General features: G+C 44.2%; 1 protein-coding gene across 2 annotated transcripts in view; it reads left to right on the top strand.

Moving 5' to 3' along the window:
- Positions 1-721: 721 nt before the first annotated feature.
- LOC134346244 (sodium/potassium-transporting ATPase subunit beta-2-like) overlaps positions 722-21,664 on the top strand; it is a 33,700-nt gene continuing 12,757 nt past the window's right edge. For both annotated transcript variants that reach the window (XM_063047568.1, XM_063047569.1), the window contains exons 1-2: positions 722-827; positions 16,668-16,796. In XM_063047568.1, coding sequence (XP_062903638.1) covers positions 722-827; positions 16,668-16,796 — 235 coding nt within the window. The remainder of the gene's footprint in view (positions 828-16,667; positions 16,797-21,664) is intronic.

The raw sequence follows: 21,664 nt of genomic DNA on the forward strand, positions 1-21,664 counted from the left end.
TAGCTACAAGATTCAGAGAAAATTTCCGAGGACGTTGCCAGGTCTGGAAGATAATAGTTGCAGGGGAGGTTGGGACTTTATCCCCTGGAGTGTAGGAGAACGAGGGGAGATTGTCCCAGGATTTCCATGACTGTCAGCGGAGGCAGGAGTTTGTATGTTTTCCTGCGGGTGCTGGGGATTCCTGCCACGTTCCAACCACGTACAGTGGGGTTAGTGATTTGTGGGAATGCTATGTTGGCACCCGAAGTGTGGTGACACATCTGGGCAGGACAGTGTTGGTCGTTGATACAAATGATGCATTTCACTGTATGTTTTGATGTACAGGTAACCTTTAAAACCTTTCTCATTCCCATTCCCTGACATGAATGTCAAACTGCGCCCCACCCTCCACTGATGCTGCCTGACGACCTGCCGATAGACTTTCAATTTTATTTTAGATTTCCAGCGTCTGCTGCTTTATTTCAACCGGCCCCACTCAGGAAAATAAACAGCAGTTTGCAAAGTAGTGATGTTAATACGGGGGCGGGGCGCGGATTTGCAAGTAACACCGTGGCCTGGGCATTATAAAGCGCACGGTCCGCGCCAGGTGCTCAGTGTGCGCAGCTCCGGGCTTGGCACCCCGGCGGGTTCAGGAGAAGGGGGCTGTCAGCCTGCGGGGCGGGAGGCAGCGGCTCTCTCTAACGCACAACGCCGCCGTTATTCCCACCCAGTGCCGGTGAAGATGGCCCCGAGCGAGAAGTCGCGCGGTCAGGCAGTAGAAGAGTGGAAGGCGTTCCTGTGGAACCCCAGGACACAGGAGTTCCTGGGTCGGAGCGGCACCAGCTGGGGTGAGTGAACGGACTGGAGCGCACGAGGAGATGCTCTAACTCGGGCACAGGCAGCAACCGTTCGGCCCCTCTGCTCCTGACCTACTCCGTGCAGAACGCTCTCGCTCTCTCACCTCATCTCTCTAACTTTCTCTTTCTGTCTTTCTCTCTATCCTGCCCATCATCTCAAATGTGAACTTTATTCTGAGACTCATACCCGTCCCTGCCCCTAACATATGGATCTCAGCACACGCAGTGGGGAGCGTGGGGTGGGAGTATGTACTCTCACTCTGTTAAACTCGGGGGGCAGATCACTTCCAAACTCCAGAATCTTCTCAATTCAGGCTAGAAAACATAGAACAGTACAGGCCCTTCGGCCCACGGTGTTGTGCTAACCTTTTAACCTACTCTAAGATCAATCTAACCTTCCTTCCGTTTTTCTATCATATATGACCCTATGTTAAAAGTCTCTTAAATGGCTCTACCACCACCACGAGCAGGGCATTCCACGTATCTGCCACTCCCTGCGTAAAAAAAAACCTTAACCTCTGACTTCCCTGCTATACTTCCCTCCAGTTACCTTAAAATTATGTCCGTTCCCGCCCCCCCCCCCGCCCCCGTATTAGCTATTTCCACCCTGGGAAAAAGTCACTGGCTCTCCACTCTGTCTATGCCTCTTATCATCTTGTACAACTCTATACAACCTGTCATTCTCCTTCGCTGCAAAGAGAAAAGCCCCAGCTCATTCCACCGATCTTATTCAGCGGAGCCATTGTAGATCAATATGGTGGAATAGGTTGGAAGGGTTATGAGAATTTGAAAGGCCCCCTGGCCCGCTCCCATTGGGGAAGTGGTTCCAGGTTTCTTCACAGCAGTGACAGTGTGAGACTGGGAAGGCTCTGGAAGTGCTGGCTAGTGGCAGCTTTCCCCAGCTGATTTGAAGCTTTAGAGAGGGTGTATTTACCAGGATACTGCCCGGATTACAGAACATGTCTTATGAGGCTAGGCTAAGCGAGCTAGGGATTTTCTCCGAGCGAAGGAGGATGAGAGGTGACTTGATAGAAGTGTACAAGGTGATAAGAGCCATAGATCGAGTAGACAGCCAGAGACATTTTTCACAGTATGTAAATGGTTAATAGAAGAGAAATTAACTTTAAAGTGTTGGGAGGAAAATATAGGAGGAGATGTCAGAGGTAATTGTTTTGAACACAGAGTTTGTTAGGTGCATTGAACACGTTGCCGGGTGGTAGTAGAGGCAGATTCATTAGGGACATTTAAGAGTCTTGGGCACATGGATGAAAAGAAAATGGAGGGCTGTGTTGGAGGGGTTAGTGATGTTCGACTGATCTTGAAGTAGGTTAAAGGAAGGGCATAACATTGTGGGCTTAAGGGCCTTTACCATGCTGTATCATTCTATGTTCATGTGGTTCCAAACTTTTCCCCTGACCCCAAAAGCCCAAGCCTTGATGTGTACACAATGCCTCTCTCCTCAACCCCTACCCAGCCTCCTCCTCCACTGAAACCCCATAACCCTAGTGCATCCCCACACCTGAGCCTGCTGGAGCTGATGACAGTCACAGAGCATGCTGGGCTATCTCACCAATGGCAACGGCAGTCCCCAACCCCATTGGCCAGTGAATGGTCCAATGACATGAAGACCAAAGCACTGGACATTCCTAAAAGCCAAGGGCCTGCTTTAGAAGTGAGATGCAGCTGAGGATTTTCAGATGGTGAGGTCACACAATCACGATTATGGTTGGAGACCACAAGACCATGAGACAGAGGAGCAGAATTAGGCTATTTGGCACAACAGGTCTCCTCTGCCATTCTATCATGGCTAATTTATTATCTGTCTCAACCCTTTTATCCTGTCTTCTCCCTGAAACCTTTGATGCCCTGACTAATCAAGAACCTATCAACCTCTGCTTTAAATATATCAAATGATTTGGCCTCCACAGCCATTTGTGGCAATGATTTCCACAGATTCACCTCCCTGTGGCTAAAGAAATTCCTCCTCATTGCTGTTCTAAAGGAATATTCCGTTTCCCCCACTTCAGGAAACATCCTCTCCAAGTCCACTCTTTCCAGGCCTTTCAATATTCAGTAGATTTCAATGACAATCTCCCCCCCCCATATTCTTCTAACACCTCAGCAGTGATGTTTGAGGGGTTACTGACTCCTCTTGCCTGTCTGGGACACTGTGGGATTCTGCATTCTTCAGAACCAGCCATGGGTTCTTTAATGTCCACCCAGAGATCTCATCTTGAAGATTCTCCCTACCCAGTGCCCCAAAGTGGGGCATTCGCATTGGCCTAGTTTATCTCCGGGAACATTTGAGATATGCACTCAGTGGCCACTTTATTAGTTAGCTCCTGTACCTCATTGTCTTCTGCTGCTGTAGCCCATCCATTTCATGGTTCAACATGCTGTGTGTTCAGAGATGCTCTTCTGCACACCACTGTAGTAACGTGTGGTTACCCAAGTTACTGCCACCTGCCTGCCAGCTTAATCTAGTCTACGATCCGTGTCAGAATCAGATTTAATATGTCATGAAACGTGTTGTTTTGCGGCAGTTATACACTGGATATGTCATAAAAACACTATAATTTACAATAAGAAATGTGTGTGTAATACACACACACACACACACACACACACACACACACACACACACAGTGGCATGCAGAAGTTTGGGCACCCCTGGTCAAAATTTCTGTTGCTGTGAATAGCTAAGCAAGTAAAAGATGAACTGATTTCCAAAAGGCATAAAGTTAAAGGTGACACATTTCTTTAACATTTTAAGCCAGAAAACTTCTTTATTTCCAACTTTTACAGTTTCAAAATAACAAAAAAGGAAAAGGGCCCGAAGCAAAAGTTTGGGCACCCTGCATGGCTGTACTTAGTAACACCCCCTCTGGCAAGTATCACAGCTTGTAAACACTTTTGGTAGCCAGCTAAGAGTCTTTTGATTCTTGTTTGGGAGATTTTCATCCATTCTTCCTTGCAAAAGGCTTCTAGTTCTGTGAGATTCTTGGGCCGTCTTGCATGCACTGCTCTTTTGAGGTCTATCCACAGGTTCTCGATGATGTTTAGGTCAGGGGACTGTGAGGGCCATGGCAAAACCTTCAGCTTGTGCCTCTTGAGGTAGTCCATTGTGGATTCTGAGGTGTGTTTAGGTTCATTATCCTGTTGTAGAAGCCGTCCTCTTTTCATCTTCAACTTTTTTACAGACGGTGTGATGTTTGCTTCCAGAATTTGCTGGTATTTAATTGAATTCATTCTTCCCTCACCAGTAAATGTTCCCCGTGCCACTGGCTGCAACACAAGCCGAAAGCATGATCGATCCACCCCCGTGCTTAACAGTTGGAAAGGGGTTCTTTTCAGGAAATTCTGCACCCTTTTGTCTCCAAACATACCTTTGCTCATTGCAGCCAAAAAGTTCTATTCAAAAGGTTCAAAGGAACATCTAAACAAGCCTGATGCAATTTGGAAATGAGTCCTGTGGACTGATGAAGTTAAAATAGAACAGTTGGCCCTTTCCCTTTTTAGTTAATTTGAAACTGTAAAAGATGGAAATAAAAAAGTAATCTTGCTTAAAATATTAAAGAAATGTGTCATCTTCAACTTTATGCCTTTTGGAAATCAGTTCATCTTTTACTTGCTTAGCTATTCACAGTAAAAGAAATTTTGACCAGGGGTGCCCAAACTTTAGCATGCCACTGTATATAGATATGTATTAAAGTTTAATTCTGTCCTGAGCACCTCCCGATAGACTGGCGTCCTATCCGGGGGGGAGTCTTCTACTCTCAGTCGCTTCACGCCACAGAAACCAGCGTACACACATAAAATTAATTAAGTAGTGCAAAAAGAGAGGCGCAAAAATGGAGGTTCATTGTCCATTCAGTAATCTGATAGCAGAGGGGAAGAAGCTGCTCCTAAAATATTGAATGTGTGTCTTCAGGCTCCTGTACCTCCACCCTAATGGTAACAATGAGAAAGGGACACGCCTGGCCATTCTCCTGACCTCTCCCATTAACAGGGAATTTTCGCCCACAGAACTGCTGCTCATTGGATGTTTTATTATTTTTACATCATTCTCTTCAAACTCTAGAAGCTATTGTGTGTGAAAATCCCAGGAGATCAGCAGTTTCTGAAATATTCAAACCACCCTGTCTGGCACCAACAATCATTCCATGGTCAAAGTCACTTAGATCATACTTCTTCCCCATCCTGGTGTTAGGTCTGAACAATAGCTGAACCTCTTGACCATGTCTGCGTGCTTGTATTAATCGAGTTGATGCCACATGATTAGCTGATTCGATATTTGCATTAACCAGCAAGTGTACCTAATAAACTGGCCACTGATTATATATGTGGTGACTGGATCATACTTGAGTAGGTAATGTTCGTGGGTTGGTATCTTTGTCTTATGGAGAATCTTATCTTCCTATTGTTTTTAATGCTGGGGCTGGCTGGGAACTGTATCCTGACCTCTGTTGCTTGCAAAGTAAACCTCAGCAGAGAAATAGATTCCACAGACATGACTGACATTGAACAGAAATTCAGTCTGCATCCTCTGATCTCCTCGTGATGGGGTTTCAATTACCAGGTGTATCGGTTACAAGTACCTGCCCTCTTGGATGGATGTAATGGATCCAGTGGTCACAGTTCGGAAGAGCAAGGCAGATGAATGCCAGAGACACCAGCTGGCTTCTGAGCGGTAGCTGTTCTCCCTGGTGTTTGGTGGTACAGAACATAGAACAGTACAGGCCCTTCAGCACACACAGGTTGTCCCAAAACTTCACCCTACTCCCACATGCCCTCCACGTTTCAATCACTTATGTGCCTCAGAGAGGATGCTGAGGAGATGACAGATGCATTTGTCATGATATTTCAAGAATCACTTGATTCTGGCATGGTCGCGGAGGACTGGAAAATTCCCAATGTCACTTCACTCTTTAAGAAGGGAGGAAGACAAAAGAAAGGAAACTATAGGCCAGTTGGCCTAACCTCAGTGGTTGGGAAAGTGTTGGAGTCTATTAGTTTTAAGGATGAGGTTTCGGGGTACTCCGACTCTAATGATAAAATAAGTCAAAGTCAGCATGATTTCTGTGAAAGGAAATCTTGCCTGACAAATCTGTTAGGATTCTTCAAGGAAGTAACAAGCAGGGTGGACAAAGGAGAGACAGTGGATGTCATTTACTTGGGTTTTCAGAAGGCCTTTGATAAGGTGTCACTTATGAGGCTGCTTAACAAGATAAAATCCCACAGCATTACAGGAAAGATACTGGCATGGATAGAGGAAGGGCTGACAGGCAGGAGGCAGTGAGTGGGAATAAAGGAGGCCTTTTCTGGCTGGCTGCCAGTAACTGGTGGTGGTCCCCAGGAGTCCGTATTGGGATCACTATTTTTCACATTGTTTGTCAATGATTTGGAAAATGGAATTGATGGCTTTGTGGCAAAGTTTGCAGATGATACAAAGGTAGGTGGAGGGGTAGGTAGTGCTGAGGAAGCAATGTGATTGCAGCAGGACTTAGACAAATTGGAAGAATGGGGAGAAATGTGGCAGTTGGAATACAGTGTTGGGAAATGTACGATAATGCATTTTGGTAAAAGGAACAATGGTGTGGACTATTATCAAAATGTGGAGAAGGTTCAAGCATCGGAGGTTCAAAGGGAGTTGGGAGTCTTCGTGCAAGACTCCCAGAAGGTTAATTCACAAGTTGAGTCTGTGGTAAAGAAGGCAAATGCAATGTTGACATTTATTTCAAGGGGAGTAGAATATAAAAGCAAGGAGATATTGCTGAGACTTTATAAGACACTGGTCAGGCTGCAATTGGAATATTGTCAACAGTTTTGGGCCCCATATCTCAGAAAGGATGTGTTGTCATTGGAGAGATTCCAGAGGAGGTTCACGAGGATGATTCCGGGAATGAAGGAGTTAACTTGTGAGGAACGTTTGGCAGCTTTGTGCCTGTACTCACTGGAATTTAGAACAATGCATGGGCATCTCATTGAAACCTATTGATTGTTGAAAGGACTAGATAGGGTGGATATGGAGAGGATGTTTCCTCTCGTGGGATTATCCAGATCTAGAGGGCTGACCCTCAAAACTGCGGAGCAACCTTTTAGAACAGGAGTAAGGAGGATTTTTTTAGCTGAAGAACGGTGAATCTGTGGAATGCTGTGCCACAGACTGTGGTGGAGGGCAAGTCTGTGAGAAATAGATAGGAGCTTGATTAGCCAGGGCATCAAAGGGTTTGGGGAGAAGGCAGGGGAGTGGGGATGACTGGATGAAGTGGATCACCCCATGATCGATTCAGAGCAGACTCAATGGGCTGAATGGCCTACTTCTACTCCTATACCTTATAGTCTTATTGGTATATTCAAAGCAGAAGTTGATAGATTCTTAATAGGTCAGGACATCAAGGGGTATGGTGAGAGGGCAGGTATATAGGGTTGAATGGAATCCGGATCAGCCATGATAAAATGGTGGAGCAGACTTGATGGGCTGAATGGCCTAATTCTGCTCCTATGTCTTATGGTCTATACAAGAGTCTCTTAAATGTACCTAATGTATCTGCCTCTTCCACAACCCCTGATGAGCATTCCATGCACCCACTACTCTCTGACATCCCTCCTGTGTTTTCCAGCAATCTCCTTACAATTATACCCTCTTGTATTAGCCATTTCTGCCTTGGGGGGGAAAAAGTCTTTGACTGTCCACTTGATCTATATCTCTTATCTTCTACACCTCTGTCAAGTTACCTCTCTCGCTCCTTCTCTCCAAGGAGAAAAGCCCTAGCTCACTCAACCTGTCCTCGTACGATAAACTCCCTAATCTATGCAGCATCCTGGTAAATCTCCTTTGCACCCTCCCAAAACCTTCTACATCCTTCCTATAATGATGTCACAACATATACCGGTGATATTAAACCTGATTCTGATTCTGACTAGAACTGAACACAATCATTTGCTGCTTGGCCTGCTGAGTTCTTCCAGCACTTTGTGTGTGTGTTACAATAATTGAAGTGTATTCTAACCAGATTTTTAACATAGCAGCATAATCTCACAGCTCTTGAACTCAGCCCTGTGACTAATGAAGGCCAACACACCATAGGCCTTCTCAACAGCCCTATCAACCTGCATGGCAGCTTGGAGGGACCAATGGACGTGGGCCCCAAGATCCCCCTGTTTCTCCATGCTGCTAAGAGCCTGCCATTAACCTTGTAGTCTGCCTTCAAGTTTGACCTTCCAAATGAATCACTTCACACTTTGAGTTGAATTTCATCTGCACTTCTCAGCCCAGCTCTGAATCCTGCCAATGTCCGACTGTAACTACGACAACCTTCCACACTGTCCGCAACAACCCCCTCCTTTGTGTCATCTGCAACCTTCCACTCCTCATCCAAGTCATTTATAAAAAAAATCACAAAAATCAGGGTCCCAGAACAGATCCCTATGGAATAACACTGGTCACCGACCTCCAAGCATAGATCAAGTGAATCTATCAGCCTCTTTCCCACATTTGGGGAATTAACAACCAGACAGTACAGGTTTCATGTGAGAGGGGCAGAGATTTAACAGAAACCTGAGGTGAAAATTGTTTACACAGAGGTAGTCTGTATATGCAATGAGCTGCCAGAGGAAATGATTGAGGCAGCTACTTTAGTAATATTTAAAAGATACTTGGACAGGTAAACACAGGCAAGTGGGACTAGCTTAGGTGGGCACCTCGATTGTGTTGGATTTTGCTGCTTTGTGATTCAGACGTTCTTCGGAAATCAAGATCAGGCTTAAAACTTGTTGCTTAGGTCATTTATTGAGCATTACAAGAGCAAGCAACAAAGGAAAAGAAACAAAGAACAAAACTAGCTCAGACAAGATATTCCCTCATAACAAGTAACCTTGAAATAGATTCAAAAGAGGCAGAAAAACCAAGAAGTTTCTAGAAAAAATGCTGTTATAAAGGAGACAAGACAGCGGCTGTACTTCATTAGGAGTCTGAGGAGATTTGGTTTGTCACCAAGGGCACTCGCAAATTTTTATAGTTGTACCATGGAGAGCATTCCTACTGGCTGCATCACTGTCTGGTATGTAGGGAGGGGCTACTGCACAGGCTCAGATAAAGCTGCAGAGAGTTATGAAATTAGTCAGCTCCATCTTGGGCACTGGCCTCTGTAGTATCCAGGACATTTCCAAGGAGCGATGCCTCAAAAAGGTGGTGTCCATCACCAGGGATGCCCAACACCCAGGACATGACCTCTGACTGCAATTCACAGGTTTTTTTTCTGTTGTCTTGTATTGCAATGTACTGCTGCCGCAGTGTTAACAAATATCATGACATAAGCCAGTGACATTAAATCTGATTCCAATTCTGGTTCTGAGATGTTGGAGATCCAGAGAAACACACACAAAATGCTGGAGAAACTCAGCAGTTCAGGCAGCTGCTATGGAGAGGAATGAACAGTTGACGTTTTGGGTCAAGACCCTTCATCAGGACTCGTTCTCCCCATAGATGCTGCCTGACCTGCTGAGTTCCTCCAGTGATTTGTCTGTGTTAGCTTCTAGAAAAATACAGACTCAGCTACACTATAATTAACTGAAAACTTCACTGAACAATTTCACATTTCTAGATGATTATATAAAAATGCAAGCAAGTGCAGGAAGGTTAAGCTATGAGAAAAATAACAATTTTACACTCTAATCCAACAGTCGGCATGCACCATTTGGGCTGAAGGGCATTTTTTCTGAGTTGCGTTACTCTTTCCCTCAACCAGCTTGACTAAAACGGAGCATCCAGTCATTGTCGCTCCATATCTGACTGTGGGAACTGCTTCCTACATCAGAAAGCTGGAGCGGGAGAGGCCACTTGGTCTCTCAAACCTATCTGGACCTTCAGTATGTGCGTAGCTGATCTGTCACAGGTCTCTGCTGGAGCGGCTCCCATGACCTTCAATTACACGAGGTTTCAGATCTATATACAGTACCCACTTTTGAAGTTTACCATGAGGGAGTCACTGCTTTATCTACCCCCTCAGGCAGTGAACCAATAATATAAGAAATAAGAGCAGAATTAGGCTATTTGGCCCATAAATTCCGTTCCCCCATTCCATCATGGCTGATTTATTTTCCCTTTCAACCCTAATCTTCTGTCTTCTCCCTGTAACCTTTGTCATCCTAACTAATCAAGAACCTATGAACCTCTGCTTTAACTATACCCAATGACTCAGCTTCCACAGCCATCTGTGGCAAAGAATTCCACAGATTCCACAGCCATCTGTGGCAAAGAAATTTGTAGAACATAAAGCAGTACAACACAGGAACAGAACCTTCTGCCCAAAATGTTGTGCCACACCAATTAAATTAGTATTGAAGTGGCTACTAAACTAATCTCTTCTACCTACACAATGCCCATAACCTATCATTTTCATCACATTCATGTTCCTATCTAAATGTCTCTTACAAGACCCTAACGTTTCTGCCTCTACCACCACACCAGGCAACACATTCCTGGCACCCACCACTCTCTGTGTGTAAAATACTTGCCCCTCACATCTCCTTTGAAATTACCTCCTCCAACATTAAGTGCATGCCCTCTGGTATTAGACATTTCAACCCTGGGAAAAGATGCTGTCTGTCTACTCTGTCATAATCTTATAAACCTCTATCAGATCTCACCTCCACCCCAGCACTCAACCCAACTTCTCATGATAGCACCTGTCCTCTAATCCAGGTAGCATCTTGGTAAATCTCTTCTGCACCCTCTCCAAAGCCTCGCCATCCTTCCTGTAATGGGGTGACCAGAACTGTATGTAATACTCCCGATTCAACCTAACTAGAGTTTTATAAAGCTACAACTTAACTTCCTGACTTTTGAACTCAACGCCTTGATTAATAAAGGCAAGCATGCTGTGTGCCTTCTTAACCACCCTATCAATCTGTGCAGGGAGCTATGAACTTGGACCTCAAGATCCCTCTGTTCATCAACCCTGTTAAGGCACTTGCCCTTAACAATGTTCTATGTCTCTTTACTTTTGACCTACCAAGGCGCAACACTTCATGTCTGGCCAGGTTAACACTTCACATCTGACGTTTCCCTGCCAATATCTGCAACTGATCTATATTCCACTGTATTCTTTGCCAGTCATCTACACTATCCACAACCTTCATATCATCTGCAAACTTACTAACCCACCCATCTACATTTTAAATTAGATCATTTATATACATCACAACAGCAGAGGTCCCAGTACAGATCCCTTTGGAACACCAGTAATCACAACTGGAGTAAATCCCTTCAATTACCAACCTCTGTCTTCTTTGGGCAAACCAGTTCTGAATCCAAACAACCAATTCACTATGGGTCTTAATGTCCTGGATGAGTCTTTCATGAGGGATATTGTCAAATGGCTTACTAAAGTCCATGTAGTCAACATCCAGAGCTCTGCTTTCATCAACACCCTCATCAAAAACTCAATCAATACGACCTGTCCTGCACAAAGCCATGCCGATTCTCCCTAATTAAGCCCTGGTTTTCCAGTGCTCATAAATCCTATCTCTAAGAATTCTCTCCAGAAACTTTCCTACCACTGACGTGAGACTTGCCAGTCTATAGTTTCCAGGATCATCTCTGGTTCCCTTCTTGAATAATGGAACAACATTAACTACTTGCCAGTCCTCCGGGACCTCACCCGTGGCTAGAGAGGACAGAAAGATATTGGTCAAGGCCCTAGCAATCTCTTGCCTCTCTCAATAACCTGGGATATATCCCATCAAGCCCTGGAGACCTATTCATCCTAATGCTCTGAGACCCAACACTACCTCCTCCTTTACCTTGAAATGCCCTAGCACGTTAGCAAGCTCAGCACTGATCTCCCTATCCTCCACCTCCTTTTCCTTGGTAAATGCTGATGTAAAGTACTCATTAAGGTACTCACCCACGTCCTCTGCATCAAAGCGAATGTGTTCCTCCCCCCCACCCCTACCTTGGGTGATCCTACCCTCTCCCTAGTTATCTACTTGCTCTTGATGTATGTGTAGCCCCCCGGCCACCCTCAGGGTCGCTCGGCTCGCTGTCGTCTAGGGAAACAGCCTCCGCCCCGCCAAACTGGATAATTCGTTTGTGTGAATGCTGTGTGATGTACCCCACCCCGCCAAAATAACAGACAATACACCAGATGCAATTAAATGATTTACAGTTTATAGATATTACTGGAACTATATAATTAAGAGAGAATAAAATATAAAAGGAAAATAAAAGGCGCCACACTTATCAAAGTTCAATCTCTTCGTGCACAAAACAGTTGGAGCTCAAGGACCTCCTTCTTCACCCTGCGACCCCTCGGACCACCTCAACCGGCCGCCTGGGACCAACAACGGTGGTTGACCAGACGCTCCACACGAGTCCGTCTCCGTCTCCTCTCCTCACCGAATGCCCCTCTCGGGGTCTAATTAGCGTCCGCAGTAACATAAAAGTCGAAACCCCCTTACATATGTCTAGAATGTGTTGGGATCCTCTTTAACCCTTCTTGCTAATGACGTTTCATGGCCCCTCCTGGCTTTCCTAATTCCCTTCTTGAGTTCCGTCCTCTGTCTGACCTCGTGCTCTGGCTCTCATCCCCAGAAAAACCCTCGAGGGAACCTGGCCGGACATTGGTTTCCCTCCAATTTAGGTGCAATCCATGCTCCTTGTACAGGTCACCCCTGCCCCAGAAAAAGTTTGAATAATCCACAAACCCCTGCCCCTGCAACAGGTCATCAGCCATTCATTCATACTATTCCTGTCCTGACTACTGGGAGTATTCCGTAGACTACAACCTTAAAGGTCCTGCTCTTCAGCCTCTTACACTCACTGTGCAGGACCTTTTCCCAAATTCTACCCATGTCATTGGTGCCAATGTGCACCATGAACTCTGGCTGCTCACCTTCCCTTTTAAGAATTGTTCTCAGTTGTCCTGGACCCTTGTGCCTAGAAGGCAACACACAATTCTGGCCTCTATCTCTTGGCCACAGAATCTCCTGTCCATTCCTCTAACTGTTGGAACTCCTATCACTATCACTCTGCTTGATTTGCCCTTCCCTGCTGAGCATCAGATCCAGCGACTGAGCCACTGGTTTGGCTCCTTGTAGGTTATTCACTCAGCAGTATACCTGTTACTGAGGGAATGGCCACAGGGGAACTCTGCACCGACTGTTTTCTCCCCTTACTTCTCCTGGTGGTCACCCATCTACTATCTGAAACCTGCACTCTGGGTGTGACCACCTCAGTAAATGTCTCATCTGAGGTTTTCAGCCCCCGGATGGTCCAGAGTACATCCAACTCTAGCTCCTCATCTTGTCGGTCAGGAGTTGAAATCATGTGCATCTCCTGTAGATGTAGTCATCAGGGAGACTGTTAGGTACCCTGTAACCCCACATCAAGCAGGAGGAGCGTTCCACTGCCTTAACTACCATCCTGCCTACACTTGATAAACCTCTAACTTCTCAAGCTTAAGCTCTACAATCAAATAAGTGACTTCAAAGATTTAGCACCCTCAGCCTCTCTCTGTTCTCGCTGAAGCCTGTTGAGCTAAATCCTGACCACTCTAACACTGGCCCAGTCCAACAATGGCAGCTCTGCTTATACCTTACTACTTTTTATTGGCCCTTGTTAAGTTACTAATAAACCAAGTCATTTCCTGGTCTGCAGACAGGTACCACTCACTATTTAAAACTGGTGCTAAATTCTGCTAGGAACTACCTCTAATACTTCCCGCAATCTCCAACTCTGTGGATACATTCTCAACTCCATTCTAAAGGGTTGCCCTTCCTTTCTGAGGCTGTCCCCTCTGGTCCAGCACTTCCTCACTATTGGAAATATCCTCTTCTGCATGCACGCTATTAGATAAGTTTCAATGAGATCCCCCCTCATTCTTCTAAACTCCACTAACTACAGGGCCAGAACCATCAAACACTCCTCATACATTAACCCTTTCATTCTGGCAATCATTCTTGTGAACTTCTCTGGACCCTCTCCAATGCCAGCATGTCCTTTCTTTGATAAGGAACCAAAAACTGCTCAGTACTCTCACCAATGTCTTATAAAACCTCAACATCACAACCTTGCTTTTATAGTCTGGTCCTTTCAAAAAGAATACTAACATTGCATCTGCCTTCCTTACCACCAACTCAATACAAACATACACACCCCTGCACTGTATTCCATCTCCTACTCGTTGCCCATTCTTCTCATCTGTCTATGTCCTTCTGCTGTCTCCTTGATTCCTCATCATTACCTTCCCCCTCGCCTGTGAAAATTAGACCAAAGCCAGGACTTCAACCCAAACTTCATCAGCTTTCGGTGACAGAAAGAATTCTCCCCCACCCTTGTTCCAGTTACTAAGAATCTTAGACCCCTTCACTCCAGTTTGGTTTCTCCCTACTGGAGCAAAACTTATCTTCCCGCTCCCCTTCACAGCCTCTCTCCATTTTATTCATCCAAATCAAAGTCGAGTTAATTGTTATCCACATTAATGCACGAATGCACAGGTGGAATGAAAAACTTATTTGCAACAGTATCACAGAGACATAACATCAGATAAGCTGCATTCACAGGAAAAGCATATTCAGAAAATGTATGTAACACGTGGGTAAAATGCAGGAGGAACTCAGCAGATCAGGCAGCATCTATGGAAAGGAATTTCAGGCTGGGACCCTTCATCAGGACTGGAAAGAAAGGGGTAGAAGCTGGAATAAGAAGGTGGGGGGAAGGGAAGGAGTTCAAGCTGGCAGGTGATAAGTGAGACCAGGTGAGGGGGGAAGTGGGTGGGGGAGGAGAGATGGACTGTTGTATTGTACTGTTCTAAAAGAGTCCGTTCCCAGCAATAATACATTAATCTACACCTATCCTATACTAATCCAGTTCTGTTCTTCCCACATTCCGAAGAATGCCCCCCCCCCACCAGAGTCTATCTCACACCAACATGCTCGAAATAATTTACAGTGACCAGCTACCCACCCAAAGATGCAGGTTAAAGATTAAAGATGAGCTTCATTTGTCACATGTACAGTATATTGAAACATATGGTGAAGTGTGTCATTTGCATCAATAACCAACACAGTTTGAGGTTCTGTGGGGGTGACAGTCACAAGTGTCACCATGGTCATAGCTTACCAACCCTAACCCACACGTCTTTGGAATGTGGGAAAAACCGGAGCTTCTGGAGAAAATCTGTGCAGTCATGGGGAGAACGGACACATTCCTTACGGACAGCAGCGGGAACTGGTGAGGTAAAGTGTTGGTAGGTTAGCTGGTCATTGGGTGTAGTTGGCCAGCACAGGTTATTTGCTGTATCTCTAAATAAAACAAACACATCAAAATGGATAACAGTAGCAGAATAGGTCCGAGTCAGCATGGATTTACGAAGGGGAAATCATGCGTGACTAATCTTCTGGAATTTTTTGAGAATGTAACTATGAAAATGGACAAGGGAAAGCCAGTGGATGTAATGTACGTGGATTTTCAGAAAGCCTTTGATAAGGTCTCACATAGGAGGTTAGTGGGCAAAATTAGAGCAAACGGTATTGGGGGTAGGGTACTGACATGGATAGAAAATTAGTTGGCAGACAGGAAACAAAGAGTAGAGATTAATGCGTCCTTTTCAGAATGGTAGGCAGTGACTAGTGGGGTACACGAGGCTTGGTGCTGGGACCGCAGCTGTTTACAATATACATTAATGATTTAGATGAAGGGATTAAAAGTAACATTAGCAAACTTGCAGATGACACAAAGCTGGGTGGCAGTGTGAAATGTGAGGAGGATGTTATGAGAATGCAGGGTGACTTGGACAGTCTGGGTGAGTGGGCAGATGCAGTTTAATGTGGATAAATGTGAGGTTATGCACTTCGGTGGCAAGAACAGGAAGGTAGATTACTATCTGAATGGTGTCAAATTAGGAAAAGGGGAAGTACAATGAGATCTAGGTGTTCTTGTACATCAGTCACTGAAAGCAAGCATGCAGGTACAGCAGGCAGTGAAGAAAGCTAATGGCATGCTGGCCTTCATAACAAGGGGAGTTGAGTATAGGAGCAAAGAGGTCCTTCTGCAGTTGTACAGGGCCCTGGTGAGACCACACCTGGAGTATTGTGTACAGTTTTGGTCTCCAAATTTGAGGAAGGATATTCTAGCTATTGACAGAGTGCAGCGTAGGTTCACGAGGTTAATTCCCAGGATGGCGGGACTGTCATATGTTGAAAGGTTGGAGCAACTGGGCTTGTATACTCTGGAATTTAGAAGGATGTGAGGGGATCTGATTGAAACATATAAGATTATTAAGGGATTGGACACGCTAGAGGCAGGAAACATGTTCCATATGTTGGGGGAGTCCAGAATCAGAGGCCACAGTTTAAGAATAAGGGGTAGACAATTTAGAACAGAGTTGCGGAAAAACCTTTTCACACAGAGGGTTGTGGTTCTGTGGAATGCTCTGCCTCAGAAGGCAGTGGAGGCCAATTCTCTGGATTCTTTCAAGAAAGAGTTAGATAGAGCTCTTAAGGATAGCGGAGTGAAGGGATATGGGGAGAAGGCAGGAAAAGGGTGGATGATCAGCCGTGATCACAGTGAATGGCGGTGCTGGTTCGAAGGGCTGAATGGCCTACTCCGTCACCTATTGTCTATAAAACCACTCACCCTGGTGAAGCAGCATCTGCAGAGGGAAGCGGACAGTCAGCGTTCACTTTGAGAAGCTTTATATCGATCTTGGTGAAGGGCATCAAGCTGAAACATTGACTGCTACCTCAGTCTGCAAATGCTGCCTGCCCTGCTGATCACAGACTCTTGTCTCCGGCCCGTCCTCAGCCCTGGTCTGTTCCTTCCCACAGCCCTCATCCTGTTGTTCTACCTGGTGTTCTACACCACCCTGACGGGTGTTTTCAGCCTGACCATGTGGGTGATGCTGCAGACTGTGAACGAGTATGCTCCCAAGTACCAGGACAGGATCACTAACCCAGGTAAGAGGCAGACAGTGGCACCATAAACCATCCCATCCCCCTGCCCACCTTCTAGTCCATCCCCCAACAGCTGGGCAACATTATCCACTCTGCTTGTTGAATCTGCCATTGATTACACTGACAATCATAGAGTAGTACAGGCCCTTCGGCCCATCTAGTCTGTGCTGATGTGCTCTTTTGCCTAGTCCCATCTATCCCTGGACCATATCCCCTCAAACCCTTCCTAACAATGTACCTATCCAAACTTATCTTAAATTTTACAATCAAACCACTTTTGCTGGCAGCTCATTCCACACTCTCTCCACCTCAGATTCCCCTTAAACATTTTACCTTTTACCTTTCACCCTTAACCTATGTCCCTGAAGCACCTTCAATAACTCCAAAAGACTGAGGTTTGGTAAAATACTGAAAGGCTTTTATTCGCTGTACAATACGACCTCCACGGTGAGTGTCTGCCCCCAGAATGAGGGGGAGGGGCAAGGTGAAACACCTTTATACAGGACCCTGTGGGAGGAGCCACAGGGGCAGTCAGCAGAGGGGCGTGTCCAGACAGGTAACCCAGTCACAACATATATATGGTTTACTACAGTCCCTTAGTTTTAGATTTGCCGAACTTCAGTGGGAAAAGCCAGCTTGCATTTACCCTTGCTATACCCCTCATAATTTTGTGTACCTCTATCAAATTTCTCCTCATTCTCCTACGCTCCAGGAATAAAGTCCTAACCTATTCAACCTTTCCCTGTAACTCAGATCCTGGTAAATTTTCTCTGAATCTTATAGCTATCTTTCCTGTAGGTAGTTGGCCAGAACTGCGCATAATACTCCAAATTTTCCCTCACTAGCACTTCATACAGCTTCAATATAATATCCCAGCTCCTGTACTCGATATTTTGATTTATGAAGACCACTACCTCACTATTTTTGTTCACTTTTTGCTCTATTTATTTGATTATATAATAGTATGTTCAAAGTAAAGTTATGATCAAAGTACGTGTACAACTCTGAGTTACATTTTCTTGTGGGCATACTCAATAAATCCATAGAATAATAACCATAGTAGAATCAATGAAAAAACTGCACCAACTTGGACATTTATCCAGAGTGCAAAAGACACCCAACTCTGCAAATACAAAAAGAAAGAATAATAATAAACCAATAAGCAATAAATATGGAGAACATGAGGTGAAGAGTCCTTGAAAGTGACTCCATTGGTTGTGGGAACATTTCAAGCGAAGTTGAGTGAAGTTATCCGTTTTGGTTCAAAAGCCTGATGACTGAGGCTCCTGTACCTTCTTCCTGATGGCAGTTGTGAGAAGGGAGTACCAAAAAGAGGGCAAAAATTATATATATGTAATAGATTTTGTTTAACTGGGTACATTTGGCTCAATTGAGCAGCTACCCCATCACCTAAAGTTTCATGGAAATGGTTATAAAGATTAAAACAAACTGAGTAACAAATGATGCATTTAACTGAAATACAGAACAATTAAGAACATTACAAACACTACCACAGTACTCTTTTTCAATATTTTTATTGATTTCTATATAGAAGAATAGAGTTCAAGAGAATACATATTATAAAACAAAAGAAAAAATATGATAATACTAGTTACAGTATATTGAATCACATTAACGAACCCCTTACCCTATATTCCAAAGATTAGATTAATTTGTATATTATAATATAAACAGTTTACAAAGCAGTGGTAATTCCAACGCTCCTGTCTGCATCAGAAAACTGGACAACATACTGACGACATCTGAAGGCATTTGAAAAGTTCCATCAACGCTGTCTTCAAAACATCTTAAATATCAGCTGGGAAGATAGAAGAACCAATGTCAGTGTGCTAAATGAAGCAAAAACAACAAGCATTGAAGCCTACGTCATCAAGAACCAACTAAGATGGAGCAGTCATGTTGTTTGGATGAAAGACGAACGTCTGCTGAAACAAATCTTCTACTCCCAGCTTAAAGAAGGCAAACGTAAAAGAGGCGGACAAAAGAAGAGATTCAAAGACGTCTTAAAAGCCAACATGAAGAAATGTAACATCGACAACAACAATTGGGAAACCAATGCCAGGAACAGGAAACTCTGGCAAGCCATCATCCGAGAAGGAACAGCAACTTTTGAAGCCAACAGATGTGCAGAATTAGAAGGAAAGAGAAGAAAATGGAGAGAGAGGCAGCAACAACCAAAGCCCGATCTGCCATCTGGAACTACCTGTCCTGAATGCAGAAGAACTTTCAAAGCCAAGACTGGACTCATAAGCCACTTGAGAGCCCATAAGTAGATCAACAGAACGATGACCATCATCCTCGACCTCAAGAGGTAGCCACGATGACGACGATAAACAGTTTTATAAAAAGAAAGATCTATACCCACTACCAAAGTCGAAGCTGTTTGGGAAAAAAAAAGAAAAAAAACTGTATTAGATAATAAAATATGCTATGAACCAACTTCTGTACTTTAATGAGAAGTCAAAGATTATGAAAATAATTAAAAATGGCCCCCACAAATTTTGAAAATCTTGGTTACATTCAGAAATTGAACAACGAATCTTTTCTAAATTTAGGCACGCCATAACATTCCTTAACCACTGAGCATGATCAGGCATAACATCATCCTTCCACTTAAACAAAAGCGCCCTCCTAGCCATAAGAGAGATAAAAGCCAGAATGTGCAAATCAGATGTCTTCAAGTTGATGTCTTTCCTTCCAACAATACCAAACAGGACAGTCAAAGGATTAGGATTAAAATTAACTTTAAAGAGTAAGGAAAAGGTTCGGAATACTTCCTTCCAATATTTTCATAGACTTGGGCATGTCCAAAACATATGAATAAATGGAGCTTCTCCATTGTTACACCTATCACGTTAGGTGAGATAACTTATCTTTGGTCATATAAGCCCTATGAACCACTTTAAATTGTAGGAGGGAATGACAAGCACATAACGATGAAGTATTAACCAATTTAAAAATTTCATTCCAAGTTTCTTCAGAAATTGAAGTCTGTAAATCTTGTTCCCAAAGACACTTTGGTTTATTGAGATTCTCACTTTTGTGTTGGGCATGTGGCCAAGCGGTTAAGGTGTTCGTCTAGTATCTGAAGGTCGCTAGTTTGAGCCTCAGCTGTGGTAGCATGCTTTTGTCCTTGAGCAAGGCACTTAACCACACACTGCTCTAGTGTCTGTGCAAGGAGTGGCACCCCATACAGACTTCCAATCTGTGCCTTGTAAGGCATGAAAATGCCCGACACTGGCCTCTCATGGTCTGAGTCGACGTTCCCTCCCTCCCTCCCCTTCTCTTTCTAGACCCATTTTTTAGAAATTATCTTTTTAAGCCTTCTATGACTGATGTAGTTTTTTCAAACAATGGGAAGGATTGAGCATTACATATTTCCAGGATCTGTTTAATGGAGGAAGCCTTTCTTCATTCGAACAATTGTCAACTAAGTATAGTTTACCAAAAACCCATTTTTTGGATACTTACAAATTAGAGATTTTCTGCAATCTCAATTATACACATTTCCTAATAGTCCTGATGAGAAATTATTAGATGAAATTCTTAATATGAAAACATTTTATAATGGTTCAATATCCAATATTTATGATATGTTGTTGGGAATGAGAAATGATCCTACCACAGTACTCTAAAACTGTATATTAGTTCCTAGTACTTATTGATGGAGGAATTCACACAAATCACATTCTTTTGACTGTAAATGAGAAAAGTCAGTGCAAAACCTTAGTGCAGATAATGGCCTGCCTTCATACAATGCTGTTGACAATTGAATCCAACAAATCTTCACTTTCATTGTAACATTAAAGATGATTGCCAATACCTTCAAATTCTTTGCAGTTCCTAACTTGTTGTAGTAAAATAATTTCATTTTCACTCCTTACTGTTTCTGGCATCTTCAAGCATGAATGTTTGAAACTGCAGTGAACAAAACGGTCCTGAATTGTCTTACTGTTTATTTCTTGCCAACCACCAGTGAAAAAAATCACGGCTTTTTGAACACAAGCGTACACACTACTGATGCTATTTAAAAACTTAGCTCTGGGTGTGGTGTAGAGTCTAATGGCTAGTTAAAAATTAGTTCCCTATCCCAAAAAAATGAAAGGAATCAAAGAATATTGCCTGGTCTATCACCACCCCCTCCCCCCCCCCCCCCCAGAGCTTTCCATCTGTAACCTGAATGTGCAAAGTTTTAGATGGAGGGTCTTGGCCACCGTCTAGACTGAAGGTGGCTTGTGTCGTCCTTCTTGGAGTGTGGGTACTGGATCTCTCCCACCTTCCTCTGGAGAAGGGTGGGGTGAAATGTATCATGTCTAAGAGGTCGTTGGGGCAGTGAGGACAGAGAGAAGGTTATATGAGGGGATCTTGGCCAACTAGCAAAAATGGAGATGAGGGGCAACTTTCTCCACACAGTAAATCATAAACACAAGAGATTCTGCAGATGCTGGAAATCCAGAGCAAATGCTGGAAGAACTCAGCAGGTTAGGCATCATCTATGCAGGGGAATGAACAGTTGATGTTCTGGGCCGAGTTCCTTCATCGGGACTGGAATGGAAGAGGGAGGAAGCCAGAATAAGAAGGTGGGGTTTTCCACAGATAGTGATTCTAAAATGTCCCTTTACCACCACCCCGGCAGGGCATTTCACCACTCACTGTGCAAAAATCCTACCTCCAACATCGCTATACTTTCCTCCACTCAGCTTAAAGGGATATCCTTTGGTATTGGCCATTATCACCCTGTGAAAAAGGGTTGTCCTCTCTAGGTGTACGGAATGAACTGCCAGAGGAAGTGGTAGAGATGCAACATTTCAAGGACAGATACAGGGATCAATGAGGTGTAGAGAGTGATA

The sequence above is a fragment of the Mobula hypostoma genome, chromosome 5 (genome assembly GCF_963921235.1).
Source record: "Mobula hypostoma chromosome 5, sMobHyp1.1, whole genome shotgun sequence".
NCBI lineage: Eukaryota > Metazoa > Chordata > Chondrichthyes > Myliobatiformes > Myliobatidae > Mobula > Mobula hypostoma.